A 25,078-nucleotide genomic window follows, 5' to 3' on the forward strand; every position below is an offset into this window, starting at 1 on the left:
CGCCGATAAAAGCGGCAAGATTGACATCCTTTTCTAGTCCCGTCGCACCTGAGTCACGTTCAAAATGAACGGACTTGTCCGTGTGTGGGCAAGTCCGTTCATTCTGAAAGTCCGCCGGAACTCCGGCGAAAGTCCGTCGGAAAGACGGGCGGACTTAGCCCGCCGGAAAGTCCCGGCGTGTGTGGGCAAGTCCGTCCGTTTTAAAGTCCGGCGCACCTGGCGGACAAAGTCCGTCGGAAAGTGTGCCGGACCAAGTAGGATAGAAAGTCCGCTCGTGTGTACGCGGCATTAGACTGGGCAAGGGAGACAGAGCGTGGACTGGGGGCTGGTACACAGTTCTTGCGTTTTTATTCTGCATCAAAAATGTATGGACAATGGTTAACATGGATTCCAATGGCCCTAGTTCACACCAGGGCAGTGCATTCAAGTGCAGTCAAGCAAAAGTAGAACACTGCATTTATTCTGTATGAAACGCTTCTGGAACATGACAAAAAGCATCAAAAATACACCAAAACTCACATGTCCTCAATTGTCCTCATTTGAGATGAAGAAAATAAAAGGGAGGGGAAAAAACTGTAACGCATCAGAAAGCATCAAAAACATATCAAAAATGCGTATGCAGAAACCCGTCCAGAATGTAGAAATTGTGGTATGAACTGGCCCTGGAGGAGAGAGGAGCAGAACAGGTAGTTATTAAGCTGTGCTACAGTGCTCATGTGCTTACACAGAACATGCTGATAGGAGGAGTAAGCAGAGTAACAGAGAAATTACCTCATTGGTCTGCTGTTTCTCCTTTCACTCTCCATTCGCTTGAGGAGGGGAAAAAAACCTGTATATGTCAGTGAACTGCAGCAGAGTAAAATCAGGTCTACTACCCTGCCCAACAGATCTGTGCTGTTTGGTAAGGTCGTATAAATCTCAGGACTGGATGGACAGACATTCAACTTCTTTGGCAGATAAAGCAATTAATACAAATAAAATAGCTAGAGCAGGGTTTGAACTGTCAGGTCAGTGTCAGGGTTAGGGTCAAAGGAAAAGAAAGAAAGAGGGCGCACCAGCCTAGTGCATTATCCTTGAGTATATTTATTTAAAAACATGATTAAAATCTACTCACAAGGGTAGAAAGAAAGTTGCGCTTATATCAATCTTGTGGTAGTTATTCCACTGGTAGCAGTTTCTCGGTCCTACGGAGAGGACGTATGAACCGCTGCTGGCTAACGCATTTCAAAGGTGTCCCAGTTTTGTTTGACTACTAGGATATCCCCGTCCTGGAGGGCAGCAAGGCCGAAATTCATTGTCCATTTTGGATTGAATTTCTTGGATCATTTAGCTTACACACCTGTGCGCAAGAGTAATTGCTTTTGTTAGGGTCAAAGGTTATGGTCAGTGTCAAAGGTCAGGGTCAGTGTATTTTAGGTAGGATTTAAAAAAAGCTTCTTTTTTTTTTTAAACCCCAATTCCAAAAAAAAGTTGGGACGTTGTCCAAAATCTACAAAAAACAGAGTGCAATGATTGGCAAATCTCATAAGCCCATATTTTATTCACAATAAAAAATATATAATGCATAAACTGAGAAAATGTACCGTTTTAAGAAAAAAATAAAGTCATTTTGAAATTCATGGCAGAAACACGTCTCAAAAAAAATTAGGATAGGGCAACAAAAAGCTGGCAAAGTAACTGGTACTAATAAGATAAGAGCTGGAAGAACATTTTGCAACTAAGCAGGTTAATTGGCAACAGGTCAGTAACAAAATTGGGTATAAAAGAGTATCTTAGAGAGTCAAGTGTCGTACACACGATCCGATTGTTGGCAGGGGATTGTGTGATGACAGACTTTTTGCCTAAAATCCAACTGTTAGTACACTCCTTCAGACAATTGTTGTCCAACTTTCGGCCAACAAATGTTGGATGGCAAGCTAATACATTTTTGGTGGACAACAATCTGTTGTCAGATTTTCCTTTCGTCTGTACACAAGTCCATCACATAAAAGTCCAAAGTACAAACACGCATGCTCGGAATCAATGCTCACCAAACACGACATTAGCAGAAGGTGCCCAAAAGGTGGCGCTCAAGAGCTGAAATTCCACGTAGTATGTCACAACCTTCGTGTTTGTTGGCCGACAATTGTGTACCGTTAGTATGCAAGACATGATCCAGGCACACGCCCTTTTGACAAAAATCAGATGCTCGGTTGGCCAACAATCTGATCTTGTGTACCAGGCTTAACCACTTCAGCCCCGGAAGGATTTACCCCTTCCTGACCAGAGCACTTTTTACAATTTGGCACTGAGTCGCTTTAACTGCTAATTGCGCGGTCATGCAATGCTGTACCCAAACGAAATTTGCGTCCTTTTCTTCCCACAAATAGAGCTTTCTTTTGATGGTATTTGATCACCTCTGCCGTTTTTATTTTTTGCGCTATAAACGGAAAAAGACTGAAAATTTTGAAAAAAAATGATATTTTCTACTCTTTGTTATAAAAAAAATCCACCAAACTCAATTTTAGTCATACATTTAGGCCAAAATGTATTCGGCCACATGTCTTTGGTAAAAAAAATGTCAATAAGTGTATATTTATTGGTTTGCGCAAAAGTTATAGCGCCTACAAACTAGGGTACATTTTCTGGAATTTACACAGCCTTTAATTTATGACTGCCTATGTAATTTCTTGAGGTGCTAAAATGGCAGGGCAGTACAAAACCCCCACAAATGACCCCATTTTGGAAAGTAGGCACCCCAAGGAAATTGTTGAGAGGCATGTTGAGCCCATTGAATATTAATTTTTTTTGCCCCAAATGATTGAATAATGACAAAAAAAAAAAATTACAAAAAGTTGTCACTAAATGATATATTACTCACACAGGCCATGGGCATATGTGGAATTGCACCCCAAAATATATTCAGCTGCTTCTCCTGAGTACGGGGATACCACATGTGTGGGACTTTTTGGGAGCCTAGCCGCGTACGGGGCCCCGAAAACCAATCACTGCCTTTAGGATTTCTAAGGGCGTACATTTTTGATTTTACTCCTCACTACCTATCACAGTTTTGAAGGCCATAAAATGCCCAGGTTGCATAAACCCCCCCCCCAAATGACCCCATTTTGGAAAGTAGACACCCCAAGCTATTTGCTTTGAGGCATGTTGAGTCCATGGAATATTTTATATTTTGACACAAAATGCGGGAAAGTGACAATTTTTTTTTTTTTTTGCACAAAGTTGTCACTAAATGATATATTGCTCACACAGGCCATGGGCATATGTGGAATTGCACCCCAAAATACATTTAGCTGCTTATCCTGAGTATGGGGATACCACATGTGTGGGACTTTTTGGGAGCCTAGCCGCGTACGAGGCCCCGAAAACCAATCACCGCCTTTTCTAAGTGTAAATTTTTGATTTCACTCTTCACTGCCTATCACAGTTTCGGAGGCCATGGAATGCCCAGATGGCACAAACCCCCCCCCCAAATGACCCCATTTTGGAAAGTAGACACCCCAAGCTATTTGCTGAGAGGCATGGTGAGTATTTTGCAGCTCTCATTTGTTTTTGAAAATGAAGAAAGACAAAAAAAAAAATTTTTCTTTTTTCAATTTTTAAAACTTTGTGACAAAACGTGAGGTCTGCAAAATACTCACTATACCTCTCAGCAAATAGCTGGAGGGATCTAGGGATCAGGCCTGACTCTGCGAATGCTGCAGTTATGCGTTTAGTGTTTTGTAAGTGACAGTGATCGATCGATACTGCACTTGGGTGGGCTGGGCTGGGCCAGGCGGAGGGGCAAAACGCAGGTGCTAGCAGGTATCTGGGCTGATCCCACTAACACTGCGTTTTTGGGAACTCTAAACTGCTGGGGACGCTAGTATAAATCTGATCGGATCAGATATTGATCCGTTCAAATACTATACCACTAAGGGAGGTGTACAGTGCGTGCGTGGGTGTTAGCGGTACTGACGCTAACCTGCCGCTGCTTGGGGCTAGTGTTTGCCAGTTCACCAAAACGCTACCAAAAAAACTGTTAGCGATCGCAGGGATCAGGCCTGACTCTGCGAATGCTGCAGTTATGCGTTTAGTGTTTTGTAAGTGACAGTGATCGATCGATACTGCACTTGGGTGGGCTGGGCTGGGCCGGGCTGAGGGGCAAAACGCAGGTGCTAGCAGGTATCTGGGCTGATCCCGCTAACACTGCGTTTTTGGGATCCCTAAACTGCTGGGGACGCTAGTATAGATCTGATCGGATCAGATATTGAACCGTTCAGATACTATACCACTAAGGGAGGTGTATGCTGCTTGCGTGGGTGTTAGCGGTACTGGCGCTAATCTGACGCTGCCTGGGGCGACGCATATCACCGCCGGGCGATCAGGGGACTAAACCTTTATTCGGTAATAAACGGCGGGTGCCCTGACACTATAAAAAATAAACGAACTAACCAACGTCAACCGTAACGGTGATCAGTGGTGAAAGGGTTAACTAGGGGGCAATCAAGGGGTTAAAACATTTATTAGGTAGTATATGGGGGTCTCTGTCGCTATAAAACGCTGACGGCGAACCTAAATATTTACGTCCCTAACTAGCGTCACCAGTGACACTAATACAGCGATCAGAAAAATGATCGCTTAGCGACACTGGCGACGGGGGGTGATCAAGGGTTTAAAACTTTATTAGGGGGGTTAGGGGGGTACCCTAGACCTAAAGGGGGCTAACAGTAACTGTCCTACCACAGTAACTGTCACAAACTGACACCATGCAGTAATCAGAAAAAAAAAAAAATTTGCTTGGTGTCAGTGTGACGGGAGGGGGGGGGGGGTGATCGGGGGGCAATCGGGGGTGTAATGTGTGCCTGGCATGTTCTACTGTGTGTGTTTGTGTTTTACACTCACAGTGATGTCTTCTCTCCTCGGCGCCGGAACGGAAAATACTGAGCCGAGGAGAGATGACATCATTTCCTTTGCTGCTGTTTAGCATACAGCAGCAAAGGAAGATTCTCATTGGCTGGGAGCGATCGCGAGGGGGGGGCCACGAACAGATGGTCTCCCCCTCATCTCTCATCGCTCCCAGTCACAAGCCGACCGCCTCGGGCACCGGGGGGGGGTCCTATCGGACCCCCCGCCCACGGGAGGCAGATCACGTATGGGTACGTGATTCTGCCTGCCCGTGCCATACTGCCGACGTATATCGGCGTGAGGCGGTCGGCAAGTGGTTAAGAGTGTCTCAGAAGTAAAGATGGGCAGAGGTTCACCAATCTGTGAAAAGCTAAACATTGTTGACCAATTGTTGGACTGTAGCGGACACAGTCTGGAATGCAGACCATAGAGGGAGAGTGGCAGAGCACCGCTGAAATGGCAACCATTGGTGGGATTATGTCGTTTTTAAGTAATAGTTTTTATAGTATAATTTTGGGTAATGCTAGAAAGTGGTGTACTATTTGCATTTTGGTAGTTTGATTTTCTGTTATTTTTCCATCTGTAATTTATTCTAAGTTGTATTTTAATAGTATGGATAGTTTATTATACTATAGTTTACATTTTTTTTTATTTGGTACTAACTGCTGTTATTGGTAATTTTATTGTGTCTTGTTCCATTCGTTATTGTGATCTTGTGTTGTCTTTGTTAAATGTAACTGTATCTTCATTTCACTTTGGAATAATAAAGTATTCTGAATCTGAATCAGAATCTGATGGCTGAGCGCTGGGAGCTGGCCGCCACTGGGAACTCCACTGTGGTCTGTTCATGCAGTGAAGGGTGCAAATTAAGTAAAGATTCGTGTTTTGAAGATCAAAACTTCTTCAGTCAAATGAACTGCCTCCAGGATCTATTCATTGGCTTCCTCCTGTTTAGCCCCATGCACTGCCGGTTAACCCCTGTGTCTGCCACACACGAGCCGCCGCTGTCTTTCCCCTTGAGCGGATCAGAGCAGAGTTTCCTGCGGCGCCCAGCTGCCAGCGTCCATCCATCCCATTGAGGTTCACCATCTCTGTGGGACCCTGTGCAGCTCTCTCTTTGTGGATTGTGTTCTGGACTCTGCCTGCTATACATGACCCATTGCAGTCTTTCCCATTTGTGGTTTCAATTTTTTACAATTGTTTTGACTTTTAGGCCACTTTCACACTGAGACGCTTTACATGCGCTATAGCGCTAAAAAATGGTGCCTGTAAAGTGCCTCTCCTGTCACTCCAGTGTGAAAGCCTGAGTGCTTTCACACTGGAGCGGTGCCCTTGCAGGACAGTAAAAGAAAAGTCCTGCTAGCAGCATCTTTGCAGCTCTTTAGAAGCAGTGTATACACCGCTCCTAAAGCGCTCCTGCCAATTGAAATCAATGGGCAGCACCTGCAAAGAGCCTCGGCAGCGGTGCTTTTAACCCTTTTTCGGCTGCTAGCGGGGGGGTTCAAATCAGGACTTTTTTTTCCATCCTTCAAGCGCACAGCTCCAGTGTGAGAGCACTCGGGCTTTCACACTGGAGAGGCAGGGGATGCATTTTTCAGGCGCTTTACAGGCGTGATTTTCAGCCCTTTAGCGCCTGAAAAACACCTCAGTGTGAAAGTAGCCTAACTAAAGCCAATACTACATTATCAAGCTGTTTGCGCCCCTCTCTCTCCTTTCCATTTTCAGCTCTAGGTTGCCCTGCCGATTCACAGGTGGCTGCAGTCTCTCATCACTACGGCTCTCACTTCTTTATTATCCCCTGCCTCCGGTATCTTTACAAATCATGTATATGGACATAATATCTACAATTTAAACTAGTTTATATTTACATCTATTTTACTCATATGGCATTTTATCCACCAGGTAATTCTTGGTTGTTATTGGGACAACAGGTTCACAACTCTGCATGTTTGCGAGTCGCGTTTGCATGGGCACGGCAGCCCATTTATTTTAATGGGCTCCATGCCTGCATTTCCCCAAAAAAATAAGTGCATGCACCTTTTCAAAAACGCAGCCGCAAGGAAATCACATGGTCTTTTTGCCCATGCAATTTCCCTGCAGTTCTCGCACACGCACTGCGATTTTAAATGCGTGGGGTTGCCATTCAGAATGAATTCACTGCGGGTCCGGAATCGCTGCACTAACTTAGGGTTAGTCCTTCTGCATTCATTCAACAATTACTATAATTTGAGTTGTATTGGCTCCATGTGTGTCACTGAGAGGTTTATTTTCACCTTTTGGTTTGCCATTCTTTGTCTACATTTGTTACATTTTTTTCTGATAATTTTAATTTGAATTGCTACAATCTACTTCCACATATAGGCTTCTTTTACACTGGGGCGGTGCCAGCGTTAGCGGTAAAGAGCCGCTAGTTTTACCATCGCTTTTCGGCTGAAAGCGGGGCGCTTTTAACCCCCGCTAGCGGCCAAAGAAAGGGTTAAAACCACCAGTGTTGCGGTGCTGCCGAAGCGCTTTGCAGGCCTATTCATTCATTTGAATGGGCAGGACATTTTGGGAGCAGTGTATACACCGCTCCTGCACCGCCCCAAAGATGCTGCTTGCAGGACTTTTTTTTCCTGTCCCGCAAGCACACCGCCCCAGCACTCGGGCTTTCACACTGGGGAAGCATGAGAGGGCTTTACAGGCGCTAATTTTAGAGCTAAAACGCCTGAAAAGGGACTCAGTGTGAAAGGGGTCTTATATTACCAGTTTCCCCAGTAATCACAGGTATGCCAGTTACATTATCTGTTATTTATACAATAATCTAACATATATTGATCACCTATATGTGTGCATCTGCTGATCAGTTGCTGTGATTTGTGAGCTCCTGCTATTTTTGTTTTTGGTTATACGCTGTATAACATCATTTGTAGATGCTATAACTTTCACGCAAACCAGTCAATATACACTTGTTGAAAGCTCTATTTGTGTGAAAAAAATGTAAATTTTAATTTCTTGTACAGTGTTGTGTTCATGACTGCGCAATTGCCAGTTAAAGTAGTGCAATGCCAAATAGCAAAAAATGCTCTGGTCATGAAGGAGGTAAAACTTTTCGGAGCTCAAGTGGGTAACTGGCATGCCTACACTCCAGACCTTTCACCATTTGAAAATATCTTGAAATTAAAAATACGAATATTGTTGAGCAGTTCTCTATATCTGGCAAGAACGGGACAACATTCCTCTCCTGAAACTCCAGCAACTGCTCTCCTCAGTTCCCAGACCTTTACAGAGTGTTGTTAAAAAAAGAGGGGATGCCTTGTCCCAACGTTTTTGAGACATACATACATACTGCGACCATCAATTTCAAAATGACCTTATTCTTTTCTTAATATGGTAAACTTTTTTCAGTTTACACATTTGATATGTTTTCTATTTTATATTGTGAATAAAATATGGCTTTATGAGATTTGCAAAGCATTGCATTCTGTTTTTATGTATATTTTTCACAGCGTCCCAAATTTTTGGGAATCTGGGTTGTTTTTATTATCAATGTCAGTGTGTTTTAGGTCAGATAATAAAAGCGAAATGTGCACTATTGATTTGGGGCCTTATTACAGGTATAAACAACAAATAATATACACATATGTGGTATGACTGCGATCGTCAGGAGTAGGAGAATTGGGTTGTTCTTTGTGGTAGGTTATGGTAAAAGCAAGAAATATGCAGCTACATTTCAAAAATAATATTCTTTGTACTATTTTGGGGCAGTTTTCCTTTGATAGTTAAAAATAAAAAGTCCGGAGAGATCTACTGTATATATCTATTACCATTTATCACCAAATAAAAGCCCAATTTGTACTGGAAAAAACAAGGTATACTCCATATGGATATACTAAGACTGCATTCACACCTAAGCATAGCGCTTTACTGGTGTTTTTATTTAAGAGTTTATGAGCATTTTTAGAAGTGTATACAAGCATTTTAGAAGCGTTAAAAGCGTTTTATATTTTATAGGCATTTGTCTTTAGCCAATAGAAAGCACTAGGAGGAGGAGAGGGAGAGGAAATTAGGGTTGGAGAGCTGCTGTTTGAGCAGAAAATTAGCGACGGAACGCTCAAGTCAGGTGTTTCTATTGAAGTCTATGGGGCCAAAAACGCTTGTAATCTGCCAAAAAATAAGCTTGTGTACTTTTTCGAGAGAAAGGCATTTTGCTTTAGGCGACAGAATGCTCATATGTGAACAGGGGCCATTGAAATGAATGGGATTTGGCTTGTTGAGCGTTTCAGAGCTACAAGCCTCAAGCAGGAAATCGCTCAGGTGTGTAACAGGGCCTTAGTAGTAATGATGATATATATATAGTTTTACTAACACATACCAAAGTTTCGAAACTGCATCATGCATTAGGATTTGTTTTATCTTTATGAAAGGGTTAAGCCCGCATTCACACTAGTGTAGCATTAATTGTTAATGGCACCCTAAACATGCCAAACAGTTTTGTGTGAGCACACATGGCAAACACAGCAAAAGCCTGTTTAAAAAAAACACAAAGCTCTGAGCTCAAAAAGGTACAAGAGCAATTTTGCCATGTTCGTCTCATGTTGGTCATTCCATAAGGATGAATTGGCTACCCTGCGCAAAAATGTGCATATGTGCAACGCTTGATGTTATGGTACGGTAGTGTGAATGGAAACTAACAGTAGCTGGGAGTATCGAAGACATTTTGCTTTAAAGCTCTTTTAATGCTTTTTAGGAAAATGTTTATAGTTTAATGTTGATAGTCTAGGCACAGGTACACTTTAAGTATGATGGTGGTTGTTTCTTGACATCTCTTTTGTCTTCTATAGGGGGATGAAGAGGCAAGCCTTGGCCTCCCCATTAGCCCGTTCATGGATCGCTCAGCCCCCCAGTTAGCCAAACTTCAAGAATCGTTCATAACTCACATTGTGGGGCCTTTGTGTAACTCATATGACTCGTCGTGTCTGATGCCAGGCAAATGGATTGAGGACAGCGATGAGTCTGGGGATACGGATGATCCGGATGAAGATACTGATACTACAGAGGAGGAAACGTCTGATGCCTCAGAAACGATAACAAGTATGTCCTCTCAGATCTTCTGTTGTTTCAGAGATGCCTTTTGGGGGATAAGTTCAGGGAAGGGTAAGAACCTCTCATTGTATCTGTCTGTCTCCTCCCTACGTATAGAATGTACGGATGTCATTGTAATAATTTTAATACTAAAGAGGAAATTTGATTTCATAATCTAATCTGAATACATCCTCCCAGTAAGAGAGATGAGAGCGCTGCTGCAGGTTTACATACAGATACTGCATTAGATATTTACAGAAATGACTGCCATGGGCAGATCAATTTTTTTTTATCTACAAGTGGAGAAGGCAGTACAGGTAGAATAGGTGGTAGAAGTGGAGAAGGCAGTACAGGTAGAATAGGTGGTAGAAGTGGAGAAGGTAGCACAGGTGGAGGGGATGGCACAGGTGGAACAGGTGGAGTAGTTGGTGGGTTTGAAGGTAATACAGGTGGAGGTGGTACAGGCGGAGAAGGTAGCACCGGTAGAGTAGGTGGTAGAGGTGGAAAACGTATGGGTGGAGTATCTGAGTACATCCTCCCAGGGAAGTATCTGGTGTATATATCCTACTGGTGGAATACCTGAATATATCCTCCCAGTATCCAGTGTCTAGAGAGAGATGGGAGCTCTGCTGGAGGTTTACATATACAGTAGATCTTTCCTCTGTGATGTTTACAGAAATGGCTGCCATGAGCAAATTGATTATTTTTTTTATCCTAACAATAATTTTTGAACCCAGCCTACCTCGGTTGGGTTCAAGCTGTAGGACTGGAAGGTCACCACTTTAACTAGGCTTCTTACAGTACAAAATATGGAAATAATGTTGGGAAGGGAAATTAAAAATAACGAATAACCAAAAAGTAATGAATGTCAGAGATATTGCTCTACACCGACTAATTGCTTAGGTGAATGGTCACAATATTTCAGCCTGAAGGGTAAATTAAAATTTTACATTCTTTTAGGTAATTGGAGGCTCTGGGATGGGATATCCAAATTTTAAATTTTTTACTGAAAGTGGTTATGGAGTGACTAGCATTAATTCAAATTGTGATTATTTTTTTTATCTACAAGTGGAGAAGGCAGTAGGGGTGGAGTGGATGGCACAGGTGGAGTACAGTGCCTTGAAAAAATATTCATACCCCTTTTCCACATTTTGTCATGTTATGACCAAAACCGTAAAATGTATTTTATTGGGATTTTATGTGATAGTAAAACAAAATCAGTGCACACAAAAATGAACAGATAGCTAAAATAAACAATTGCAAGCTGAACACCAAAAGGCAAACCACAACACCTAAATAAATGAATAAAATATAAAAAGGTGCAGCGCAATAAAATAAGTCCATACACATAAGCAATACAGAGTGTTGAGCAGAATGGAATCCACCACGTGATAATCAAAGTGTTCTCAACTGCAGTACATGGTGTTCATAGTCACAGGTCTTCCACCATCAATTTATTGCACTCTTACCGGATCAGATGGACCACTTGAGTTGAGTGACCACTTGAGTTGAGTGAACAAATGGTCATATATGCTTGTTTCCCATATAAGAGGTAAGAAATATGAATCAGTCCAGCGGCATATACAGGATACTTCCAGAATAGATGAACGTGGTATATATAATAAAACGAGTGAACACAATCTAAGTGCACACTATAAAGTCATTTATTGAATAAAAAATAGCCTGCACAATGCACTGAAACACATAGGAAACATGCGGCTAAACTTAGAACGGCATAGGTCAGCGGTATAACAGCCGCAAAACACGATAAACATGCGAGCAGCGGGTGATGTCCACAGGAGCTACACTGTGGACGTCACCCGCTGCTCGTCTGTTTATCATGTTTTGCGGCTGTTATACCGCTGACCTATGCCGCTCTAATGCCGCGTACACACGAGTGGACTTTTCGACCGGACTGGTCCGACGGTCTATCCGACTGACTTTTGGCGGACTTCCGATGGACTTTCCTAACGAACGGACACACGATCACACCAAAGTCTGACGGATTCGTACGTGATGACGTACGACCGGACTAAAATAAGGAAGTTGATAGCCAGTAGCCAATAGCTGCCCTAGCGTTGGTTTTAGTCCGTCAGACTAGCATACAGACGAGTGGATTTTTCGACCGGACTCGAGTCCGTCGGAAAGATTTGAAACATGTTTTATTTGTAGGTCCGTCTGACTTTTGGGAAAAAAAAAGTCAGCTGGAGCCCACACACGATCGAATTGTCCGACGGAGTCCGGTCCGCCGGACCAAGTCTGCCGGAAAGTCCGCTCGTGTGTACGCAGCATAAGTTTGGCAGCATTTTTCCTATATGCTTCAGTGCATTGTGCAGGCTATTTTTTATTAGACATGTGCATTTCGTTTCGTTCCGAATCGAAATTCGGACAAATTTTTCATTATTCGGAAATTCGGATGCATCCGAATTTCCGAATTACAAAAGTAACAAATTTAAACGAATCCGAAAAAAACAATTGAATTCGAAAACAAATTCGAATCGATTTAGAAAAAAATAGAGAACGATTTTCTAAAAAATACAATAGAGTAGAATATAAAACAATAAAGCAATAGAATATATATATATATATATATATATATATATATATATATATAATATTTTTTTTATTATTTTATTCTATTGTTTTTCTATGCTTTTGTTTTCTATTATTCTAAGTCTTTTCTATTCAAATTCAAATTCATTCTATACGAAATTCGAATTTCGGAACATGGCTTCTGAAGTTCAAATTTCGTATAGAATGGATTCGAATTTGAATAGAAAAGATTAGAATAGAAAATAATAGACTATAAAAACAATAGAACAGAATAAAATATAATATATATATTAGATTTTTTTCTATTCTGTTCCATTGTTTTTCTATGCTATTCTTTTCTATTCTATTCTAAAGTTTTCTATACGAATTTGAACTCATTCTATGCGAAATTCGAATTTCGGAAGATGGCTTCTGAAATTCGAATTTCCTATAGAATGAATTTGAATTTGAATAGAAAAGATTAGAATAGAAAATAATAGAATAGACTAGAAAAACAATAGAACAGAACATAATATATATTTTATTCTATTCCGTTCTATTGTTTTTCTAGTCTATTCTTTTCTACACTGTTCTAATGTTTTCTATTCAAATTCGATATATATATATATATATATATATATATATATATATATATAATTTTTTTTTTCAGTTCTATTGTTTTTCTATTCTATTCTAATCTTTTCTATATGAATTCGAATTCATTCTATACGAAAATCGAATTTTGGAAGATGTTATATATAAAGATACATATATATATATATATATATATATATATATCTATAGATATATATATATATATATATATATATATATATATATCTATAGATATATATATATATATATATATACAGTACCTGACCGCGAGATTGTGTTTCCAGCGTGATCCCATCGCACTGGTTCTCGGCGACAGGGTACTGTGCGTCTCACGCCGGCTCGCTCATCGAAAAACAGTTTTTTCCTTTCGCGATGAGCGACAAATAGTGCTGACAGCTGTCTGGTATGAATCATGAGGGGGAACGCTGCGCCAAATTTTAAATAAAAAAACGGCGTGGGTTTCCCCCCAGGAGCATATCAGGCCCTTAAGTCTATTATATATAAAACCATCTTCCGAAATTGGAATTTGGTACAGAATAAATTCGAATTTGAATAGAAAAGAATAGAATATATTATTTTTTTCTATTCTTTTCTATTGTTTTTCTATGCTATTCTTGTCTATTATTTTCTATTCTATTCTAATCTTTTCTATTCAAATTCATTCTGTACCAAATTTCAATTTCGGAAGACGGTTATATTATATATTTTTTTTCTGTTCTGTTCTATTGTTTTTTCTATCCTAGTCTTTTCTATTAGAATTCAATTTCATTCTACTTCTATATAACCATTTTCCGAAATTCAAATTTCGTATAGAATGAGTTTGCATTCAAATAGAAAAGATTAGAATAAAATAGAAAATAATAGAAAAGAATAGCATAGAAAAACAATAGAACAGAATAGAAAAAATATTATATAACCATATTCTGAAATTCGAATTTTGTATAGAATGAATTCGAATTTGAATAGAAAAGATTAGAATAGAAAATAATAGGAAAGCATACACTAGAAAAACAATAGAACAGAACAGAATAAAATATAATATATATATATTATATTTTATTCTGTTCTATTGTTTTTCTAGTCTATTCTTTTCTACTCTATTCTAATCTTTTCTATTCAAATTCATTTTATACAAAATTCAAATTTTCGAATTTCGTATAGAATGAATTCAAATTCAAGTAGAAAAGTTTAGAATAGAATAGAAAAGAATAGCAAAGAAAAACAATGGAATAGAATAAAATAAAATATATATATATATTTTTATTTAATATTTTTTTAATATTTTTTTCTATTCTGTTTTGAATATATATATATATATATATATATATATATATATATATATATATATATATATATATATATATATATATATATATATATATATATATATAATTTTATTTTCTATTCTGTTTCGAATAGCAAATAATAGAAAAGAATAGACTAGAAAAACAATAGAACAGAATAGAATAAAATATTATATATATATATATATATATATATATAATATTTTATTCTATTCTGTTCTATTGTTTTTCTACTCTAATCTTTTCTATTCAAATTTGATTTAATGAAATTCGAATTTCGGAAGATGATTGAGAAAAAACAATAGAACAGAATAGAATAAAATATTATATATATATATATATATATATATATATATATATATATATATATGTATATGTATATATATATATATATATATATATATATATATATATATATATATATATATATATATATATATATATATATATATATATATAAAATATTTTTTTCTATTCTGTTCTTGTATATTTTGAATTTGAATAGAAAAGATTAGAATATAAAATAATAGAAAAGAATAGACTAGAAAAACAATAGAACAGAATAGCATAAAATATAATATATATATTATATTTTTTTCTATTCTGTTCCATTGTTTTTCTATGCTATTCTTTTCTATTCTATTCTAAACTTTTCTACTCGCATTTGAATTCATTCTATACGAAATTCAAATTTCGGAAGATGGCTTCTGAAATTCACATTTCGTATATAATGAATTTAAATTTGAATAGAAAAGATTAGAATAGAAAATAATAGAAAAGAATAGACTAGAAAAACAATAGAACAGAATAGAATAATATATAATATATATATTACATTTTATTCTATTCTGTTCCATTGTTTTTCTACTATTTTCTATTCTAATTTTTTAATTCTATTTGAATTCAAATTCATCCTATACGAATATATAGATATATATATATATATATATGTTATATTTTTTCAATGCTGGTCTATTGTTTTTCTATGCTATGCGTTTCCATTATTTTCTATTATATTCTAATCTTTTCTATTTGAATGTGAATTCATTCTATACGAAATTCGAATTTCGGAAAATGGTTATATAGAAATAGAATGAAATCGAATTCTAATAGAAAAGACTAGAATAGAAAAAACAATAGAACAGAATAGAAAAAAATATTATTTTTATATATATATATATATATATATATATATATATATATATATATAACCATCTTCCGAAAATGGAATTTGGTACAGAATGAATTCAAATTCGAATAGAAGAGATTAGAATAGAATATTTAATATTTTTTTCTATTCTGTTCTATTGTTTTTCTATGCTATTCTTTTCTATTATTTTCTACTCTATTCCAATTCACTTTCATTCTATACGAATTTCAAATTTCGCAAAATGGTAATATATAGTTTACTTTTTCAAATTCTGTCAAATTTTTTCGAATGTGGTAGAATTTTTTTCGAATGCGGTAGAATTTTTCTAATTTGATACTTTTTTTTCGAATGCGGTAGAATTTTTTCGAATACAGGCAAATTTGTTTGAATACGAAACTAAACGAATCCTGAAAACAAATGTAACGAATGCAACGAATTTAACTAAACGAATTTAGTTAAATAACGAATCGAAACAAAACGAAACACATTTTTTCATCCTGCACGTTTATTTTTTATTCAATAAATTACTTTATAGTGTGCACTTAGATTGTGTTCACTTTTTTTATTATATATACCATGTTCATCTATTCTGGAAGTATCCTGTATATGCCGCTAGACTGAATCATCTTTCTTACCCTATATGTGGGAAACAAGCATGTATGACCATTTATTCACACAAGTGGTCCATCTGATCTGGTAAGAGTGCATAGTATTGATGGTGGAAGACCTGTCACTACGAACACCATGTACTGCAGTTGAAAACACTTTGATTATCACATGGTGGATTCCATTCTACTCAACACTCTGTATTGCTTATGTGTATGGACTTATTTTATTGCGCTGCATCTTTTTATATTTTATTCATTTTATGTGATAGACCAACACAAAGTGGCACATAATTGTGAAGTGGATGGAACATGATAAATGGTTTTCAACATTTTTTACAAATAAATATCTGAAAAGTGCGGCATGCATTTGTATTCAGCCCCCCTGAGTCAATACTTTGTAGAACCACCTTTCGCTCCAATTACAGCTGCAAGTTTTTTGGGGTATTTCTCTACCAGCTTCTAGAGAGTGACATTTTTGCCCATTCTTCTTTGCAAAATAGCTCCAGTTCTGTTGGATTAGATGGAGAGCATCTGTGAACAGTAATTTTCAAGTTTTGCCACAGATTCTCAATTGGATTTAGGTCTGGACCTTGACTGGGCCATTTTACCAGATGCATATGCTTTGATCTAAAACAATTAGAGCTACAAGTCTTTTTGGGTATGTCTCTACCAGCTTCGCATATCTAAAGAGTGCCGTTTTTGCCCATTCTTCTTTGTAAAATAGCTCAAGCTCTGTCAGATTGGATGGAGAGTGTCTGTGAACAGCAATTTTCAAGTCTTGACACAGATTCTCAATTGGATTTAGGTCTGGACTTTGACTGGGCCATTCTAACACATTGATATGCTTTGATCTAAACCATTCCATTGCAGCTCTGGCTGCATGTTCAGGGTAGTTGTCCTTCTGGAATGTGAACCTTCGCCCCAGTCTCAAGTCTTTTTGCAGACTCCAACAGGTTTTCTTCTAAGATTGCCCTGTATTTGGTTCCATCCACCTTCCTATCAACTCTGACCAGCTTCCCTGTCCCTGCTGAAGAAAAACATCCCCACAACATGATGTTGTCACCACCATGTTTTACGTTGGGGATGGTGTGTTCAGGGTGATGTGCAGTGTTAGTTTTCCACCACACATAGTGTTTTGCTTTTTTTTTTTTTAACAGAATAGTGCTTTTAAGCCAAAAAGTAAAATTTTGGTCTCATCTGACCAGAGCACCTTCTTCCACATGTTTGCTGTGTCCCCCACATGGCTTCTCGCAAACTTCAAACAGGACTTCTTATGGCTTTCTTTCAACAATGGTTTTCTTCTTGCCACTCTTCCATAAATGCCAGATTTGTAGAGTGCGCGACTAATAGTTGTCCTGTGGACACATTCTCCCACCTGAGCTGCGGATCTCTGCAGCTCCTCCAGAGTTACCATGGGCCTCTTGGCTGCTTCTCTGATTAATGCTGTCCTTGCCCGGCCTGTCAGTTTAGGTGGACGGCCATGTCTTGGTAGGTTTGCAGTTGTGCCATACTCTTTCCATTTTCGGGTGATGGATTGAACAGTGCTCCGTGAGTTGTTCAAAGCTTGGGATATTTTTTTTATAACTTAATCTTTTAGTTCTTTAAACTACTCCACAACTTCATCCCTGACCTGTCTGGTGTGTTCCTTGGCCTTCATGATGCTTTTTGTTCACTAAGGTTCTGTAACAAACCTCTGAGGACTTCACAGAATAGCTGTATTTGTACTGAGATTAAATTACACATAGGTGGACTCTATTTACTAAATATGCGACTTCTGAAGGCAATTGGTTCCACTAGATTTTAGTAAGGGGTGTGAGAGTAAAGGAGGCTGAATACAAATGCATGCCACACTTTTCATATATTTATTCATAAAAAAAAAATTGAAAACCATTTATCATTTTCCTTTGACCTCGCAATTATGTGCCACTTTGTGTTGGTCTACTACATAAAATCCCAAAAAAATACATTTTTGTTTATTGTTGTAACATGACAAAATTTGGAAAATTTCAAAGGGCATGAATACTTTTTCAAGGCGCTGTAGTTGGTGGGTTTGAAGGTAATACAGGTGGAGGTGATACAGGTGGAGAAGGTAGTACAGGTGGAGGAGATGGCACAGGTGGAGTAGTTGGTGGGTTTGAAGATAATACAGGCAGAGGTGATACAGGTGGAGAAGGTAGTACAGGTGGAAAATATAGTATGGATGGAGTAGATGGTACAGGGGGAGAAGGCAGTACAAGTGTAGAAAGTGGAATAGATACAGGTTAAGAAAGTAGTACATGTAGAGGGGGTGGTAGAGGTGGAGAATGTAGTACAGCTGGAGGGGGGTAGTACAGCTGGAGGGGGGTAGTACAGCTGGAGGGGATAGGTGTAAAGGTGGAGAAGGTAGTACAGGTGGAGGTGGTAGTTCAGGTGGAGAAATATCGCAGCATCCTCTGACATACTCGCCTAGTATCTGGTTCCCCAGTCAGCGCTTCATGGCAATGACTTTTCCCTTTTAAACTCTAATTGATTTTGGTTCATTTTTAAATTTGGAAAGTTTAAACTGTTTTATATGTTTACTGGAATGTTGTTTGCTATGTGTATAACAGCTCTCATTACATATAGGAGCCTCCAAAATTCCAGATTCTCAGAGCATAACAGGTTACAGTATATACAGACTCAAATACTTTTGCCAATTCCGGGCAAAACTTTCTTTCCCCCATGCAGTGGATCTGTGCCTGCATTGCATGGGTTAACTGCTTGTTTTCTCTAGGGGTGAACACAGCTTCTATATTCAACTGGTCCTTCGATGATCTGGAAAGTGGCGCTTCCCCCAGTCCTGCGGTGGACTATTCCTGACGTCTTCACTTCCAAAGCCCGTCTATGGGCATGATGACGTCAAGAATAGTCCACCGCACAAGACCACTGGACCTTGGGGACAGGAGTCGAAGGGACTGGGGACCTTGTGCTGTGATGATCAGAGGATTAGGTGAGTATATCTCGGCTTTCCGAACCCAAAGACCAAAACGAGTCATTAACCCATGCAGTGTGGGCACATCCCCACTACATGGTAAAAAAAAAAAATGCCTAGAGTTCTGCTTTAAGCTTCATCTGTTGAGCTTTGTACACACCAAGCCAGAGGTGGAGAAAGTAGTACAGGTGGAGGGGGTAGTACAGGAAGAGATGGTGGTACAGATGGAGGGGATGGTAGAGGTGGAGTAAACCAACTAGGTAAAGAAGGAAATTATTTAATTGTTACTTAGGATATATAGTCTGTTTTTCGATTCTATGTATTATATTGGGCCTGAGAATGCCCAATAGGCGCTGTTTTGTATTTTAAACCTTTGAAATTGAATAAAGATAAAATTAGAAAAAAAAATTATTATGGTTGAGAAAGTTGGACAAAAAAAGTGAATAAAGCACCTGGACCAGTGGCTTATGCTCACACACCCTGAAAGAATATGTTTCTGTTGTTTTTAAGCCATTGCTTCTAGATTTTTATAGACTTTTTATAGACTGGCTTGGTACTACTGGATTGAAGCAAGGCCAATGTGACACATATATTTGATAAGGGATTAAGGTCTTCACATAGTATACTGTGTTCACTACAGGTCTGCAAGTTTAACTTATATAAGGAAGATACTGGAGAGTTTGATAAAGGGCTACATACAAGTGTATCTAACTATATCATAGGTGAGAGCCAGCATTAGTTTATTAATCACCTCAAGACCGGACTGTTTCACCCCCTTTCTACCCATACCATTTTTCAGTTTTCAGCACTGTTACACTTTGAGTGACAATTACTCAACCATGAAACACTGTAACCAATTGCAATTTTTATATTTTTTGAGATGTATAGAGCCTTTTTTCAATGTTATTAATTCACCTCTTTTTTTTTTTTGCTAAATAAATGAAAAAAAATTGAAATATGTTTGCTACCGGTATGTGTATATTATCTTCCATTAAATATGGGAGTCCACAAACTCTGTATGCACCAAGCTTCTCTCTCAGCAAGCAGATCCAGATCACATGAACCATGATATGGAGCTGAGAGCGCCACCCGCTCTCTGCATATGAGAATACAGATTATTAAAGTGATTGTAAATGATCACCTTATAAAACAACCCAGTTTAGAACAGAAATGAAATGCAAAACATCTGTGTATAGATATAAAAAAAAAGATAATAAATACCTTTCTTCCTTTTTTTTAAAGTGATCACATTCTTTCTATTCTCAGCTGCATAAGAGCTGGGAGTAAGCAACAGTACACTGATCTTCCCAGTAAAAGTGTGTGTGTGTGTGGGGGGGGGAGGGGTGTCAGGACAAGTGTGATCACTGGAGAGCAGACTGGAGAACTGACCAGGCTGTGCTCTTCTGCCTAGTGTGGTCAGTTTTTAATAGGAAAGCGGAGGGACTGTTAGGAACAGCAGGGATTTCACACAAAGGAAGCAATACAAAGAGAATAGGATACACATATCAAGAATATGAAATGTTGGGTTTACATAGTCTTTTATATGCAATATTTTATATTTACCTACATAACAAATGTGGGTGTGTACTGGGCAGATACAAAGGAGGGAGACCTAACAAGGATCCTGGAGACTGAGAGAAGGGGTACTCCTTGTCAGTGCTTGTTTTTACCTTTTAGGGACCATCGGCTAATATGAATCGTATTGTATTACTTAGTATTCACTTTTGGAAATATGTAGCTATTATTGAATTTTCTGCAAGTTATTTTGTATATTCTAATCATTCCACTATGTACTGTTTTTTGATTGTGAGAAGACACATACACAAGTGAACCTGTTTGCATGTTGAACTTCTACAGTGCCTTGAAAACGTATTCATACCCCTTGAAATTTTCCACATTTTGTGATGTTACAACCAAAAACGTAAATGTATTTTATTGAGATTTTATGTGATAGACCAACACAAAGTGGCACATAATTGTAAAGTGGAAGGAAAATTATAAATGGTTTTCAAAATAAATTTTTTCCAAATAAATATCTGAAAAGTGTGGCGTGTATTCAGCCCCCCTGAGTCAATACTTTGTAGAACCACCTTTCGCTGCAATTACAGCTACAAGTCTTTTTGGGGATGTCTCTACCAGCTTTGCACATCTAGCGAGTGACGTTTTTGCCCATTCTTCTTTGTAAAACAGCTCAAGCTCTGTCAGATTGGATGGAGAGTGTCTGTGAACAGCAATTGCCACAGATTCTCAATTGGATTTAGGTCTGAACTTTGGACCATTCTAATACATTAATATGCTTTGATCTAAACCATTCCATTTTAGCTCTGGCTGTATGTTTAGGGTCGTTGTCCTGCTAGAAGGTGAACCTCCGCGCCAGTCTCAAGTCTTTTGCAGACTCTAATAGGTTTTCTTCTAAGATTCCCCTGTATTTGGCTCCATCCATCTTCCTATCAATTTTGACCAGCTTCCCTGTCCCTGCTGAAGAAAAGCATCCCCACAACATGATGCTGCCACCACCATGTTTTACAGTGAGGATGGTGTGTTCAGGGTGATGTGCAGTGTTAGTTTTCCCTGATGAAGATACGATATTTCCCTTGTATCAACACGCGTAGGGGAGGGGACTGGACTGGACGCCGCAGGATGCAGCTGGTCTGTCTTATGGAGTAGGAGCACACGATATCATTCACGGCTTGGCGCTATTAAGGCATGCTATAGAGAGGTGCACTAATGCACCATACCCATGTGAGTACCCTATAATAGGGCTTTGTTTGTAGAAAATAAAATCTTTTTAAACGGTATCACACTATGGAAGTTTCTTTTTGATATCTATATATGAGGAGGCTTTATCTTTGAGCAGTGTTTGACCTTGCAACCTGACCTGGAATCCGTTTTTATGATTCAAAAGCGCGTATTGACCAAACTTAATTGCGAGGTCACACGCTCTGAGGTTAGTGGCCATTACCTTGGGGTGGGGAGCACCTGAGTGTAATCACTGCTGCAGATCGCTATATTCACAGTCACATATCAAGTCACGTTTATTATTTCTGTATTAAGGACACTGCAAACTGATCCTGGGTGGTCAGAGTATCACAGACTTATATGCACGAGCACTTTATGGATCACTTTTGTATCAATATTTATATTTTATGAAATGTGTGTATATTCATGCTATATGATGTTGTAAGCTGTATGACGACATTAGTCGCTCATATATTTTTTCAGCCTTGGATTTGTTTTTTTAGGCACATCACTTTTGTTAACAATTTTGTTTTTTAGATTTTTGCTGCAGATTCAGCAGATCATTAAGGGGATAGCGCAGCACATGATTTATATATTTATCATTGTTAGTTTTCTGCCACACATAGTGTTTTTCTTTTAGGCCAAAAAGTTCAATATTGGTCTCATCTGACCAGAGCACCTTCTTCCACATATTTGCTGTGTCCCCCACATGGCTCCTCGCAAACTTAAATGGGACTTCTTATGGCTTTCTTTCAACGAAGGCTTTCTTCTTGCCACTCTTCCGTAAAGGTCAGATTTGTGGAGTGCACAACTAATAGTTGTCCTGTGGACAGATTCTCCCACCTGAGCTGTGGATCTCTGCAGCTCCTCCAGAGTTACTATGGGCCTTTTGGCTGCTTCTCTACTAATGTTCTCCTTGCCCAGCCTGTCAGTTTAGGTGGACGGCCATGTCTTGGTAGGTTTGCAGTTGTGCCATACTCTTTCCATTTTCAGATGATGGATTGAACAGTGCTCTGTGAGTTGTTCAAAGCTTGGGATATTTTTTTATAACCTAACCCTGCTTTAAACTTCTCCACAACTTTATCCCTGACCTATCTGATGTGTTCCTTGGCCTTCATTTACAGTTTTGGTTGTAACATGACAAAATGTGGAAAATTTCAAGGGGTTTGAATACTTTTTCAAGGCACTGTATATTTCACATTGTTGTACAGAGAACACTGAGCCAGTCACATTAGTGTTTGCACCAGAGCAGTTTACACTTTAATGTCATGTCATAGTCACACACTTATATTATAACATATTCTCATAGCTCTGACATATTCAGCAGTGCTTTACAGAGATCACTGAGCCAGTCATATCAATCTTTGTACCAGAGGAGGTTACACTCTAATGTCCCACTACAGCCACACCTTATTCTTATTTTACATTTATATAGCTCTGACATATTCTGAAGTGGTGTACAGAGATTATCAAACAATTCACAATCATATATCCAGATAGTTTTTTGGATTGTATTTGGGCATTATTATGCCAGGATGGTTTACCATGTTGACTTTATACCGGGTCTGGCAGCTGGCATCCTTTTCCGTTATCTGTTATGATTGGTGTAATTGCTGTTGATTTGTATTGGTTTTCAAGTTCTTCTACAACAATCTTCTTTCCACCTACAGAAAAGAAAAAGTGTAAAAGAAAAATCTACTGTCAGATTACACATCACTTGATGGAGAACCACAAAATGTGGAAGAAAGTGATGGAGGAGGAGCAGAAGATGGAGGCCGGTGAGAAGGAGCTGTCAGAGCCAATCCAGGCCATCCGGGAGGAGGAGGAAGCCAATGCCAAACAGGAGAATTCGGATGGCGAGACCGATGAGTGAGCCACAGCGCCAGACGCTAACCGACGCTGCCCTCCAGCCAGCACAAGCTTAGACACGACACTGTAGAGATGACGACCATGTGCCTCCACCCGTTTCTTGTGTTTTTCTATATACACGAGGAGATCCTTTTCCGATCTCGTTATACTCAAGGATGCTACGGCACCGCTGCACGACCGTCTCCAGAGACTAGACACATGGGACTGCCAGGAGACGGCGGGACAGCCGCACATTTCAGAAATCTATATTTAATACCTATATACCTATGTATGTTTCTTTTTATTAAACACACACCTGCAGGAGTAGTGTGGGGACGTATATATATATGTAGCTGTACATATATATATATCTACAGTCACTGTGAACAAAATGATGTTTAGACTGAAATAGTGCTTATCAAGCACATATATTTTTAAAGGGAACTGTCACTTGTTTTAATATTTTTTTTAATTCTTCCTTCCAAAACCTCCCGTCCAATGGTGGCCCCCTTCTTGTATTAACCCTGCTGGCCATTACTCAGTTAACACAAGATGGAGACCCTGACTCCCCCGCAGGCCACGCCATCCATTCTGGGTGTCCTTCTGAGTGGCGGAAAACGTACCCACCGCACAATCCGCTCTGCACTTTTATTTCATCAGCGTTTCTATGATGACTTTTTCACCATCCAAAAGAAAATGTAAACCTTTTTCAGCTATAAAAGCAAATCTTGAAAAAATTGTCTTATGGATTGTAAATATTTTTAATTATTGTGCCAAAACAGTTGTGAAAAAATAACAAATCTGCTTCCTGATTTTGTTTTAAAAACATTTTTTTTTTAAAACGTGAAAATTCGATAACATTTTTTTACAGGATTTGTTCTGCCACTCTGAAGAATACCCCATCCCTCACCCTGCTTCATGATATAAAGACAGAATTGCACCCATGGGCAAGAGGACCTGTTCTGTATCTCGGCCAACTCAGGGTAGACCATTGTAAGAGTTCGGAAAATACACATTATTTTACTCTAAGTGGATTGTTGTTTTTTGTGATGAATTGGGTTGGGATTGCATTGACAACGTTTATCATTGGGTTTTGAATTCCTTGAATTTGTTGGTTTGTGTAAAGAAAAAGAAAATGTTGAGGTATTCCTGCGCCTGAGCATGCTCGGTGTTCGTTGCTCACTAACTGTACAGTATTCACCAATACTTGAGAGGACTGACAGGTATAGCAGGATGCCAGTTTCATTCAAGGATATAACTGATCTTACACCAGGCACAGATGGGCAGATCTGTGATATGATACAAGATTCAATATTTCAAGTGGATATAAACCCTCACATGTGCCCAGTGAAGTGAATAGCCTCATTTGATACACAGATATGAG

General features: G+C 38.8%; 1 protein-coding gene across 7 annotated transcripts in view; it reads left to right on the forward strand.

Moving 5' to 3' along the window:
* The window catches only part of PDE3A (phosphodiesterase 3A), a 331,598-nt gene extending 306,875 nt beyond the window's left edge, over positions 1-24,723 (forward strand). For 5 of the 7 annotated variants that reach the window (XM_073621393.1, XM_073621396.1, XM_073621395.1 and 2 more), the window contains 2 exons: positions 9,708-10,020; positions 23,517-24,723. In XM_073621393.1, the coding sequence (XP_073477494.1) occupies positions 9,708-10,020; positions 23,517-23,719 (516 nt within the window). In that variant the 3' untranslated portion in view covers positions 23,720-24,723. Of the gene's footprint in view, positions 1-9,707; positions 10,021-19,747; positions 19,784-23,516 lie in introns of those variants that run through there. The other 2 variants (XM_073621400.1, XM_073621397.1) reach the window with 2 other exon arrangements.
* The last annotated feature ends 355 nt before the right edge of the window (positions 24,724-25,078 follow it).

The sequence above is a fragment of the Aquarana catesbeiana genome, linkage group LG03 (assembly GCF_042186555.1).
Source record: "Aquarana catesbeiana isolate 2022-GZ linkage group LG03, ASM4218655v1, whole genome shotgun sequence".
Lineage (NCBI taxonomy): Eukaryota > Metazoa > Chordata > Amphibia > Anura > Ranidae > Aquarana > Aquarana catesbeiana.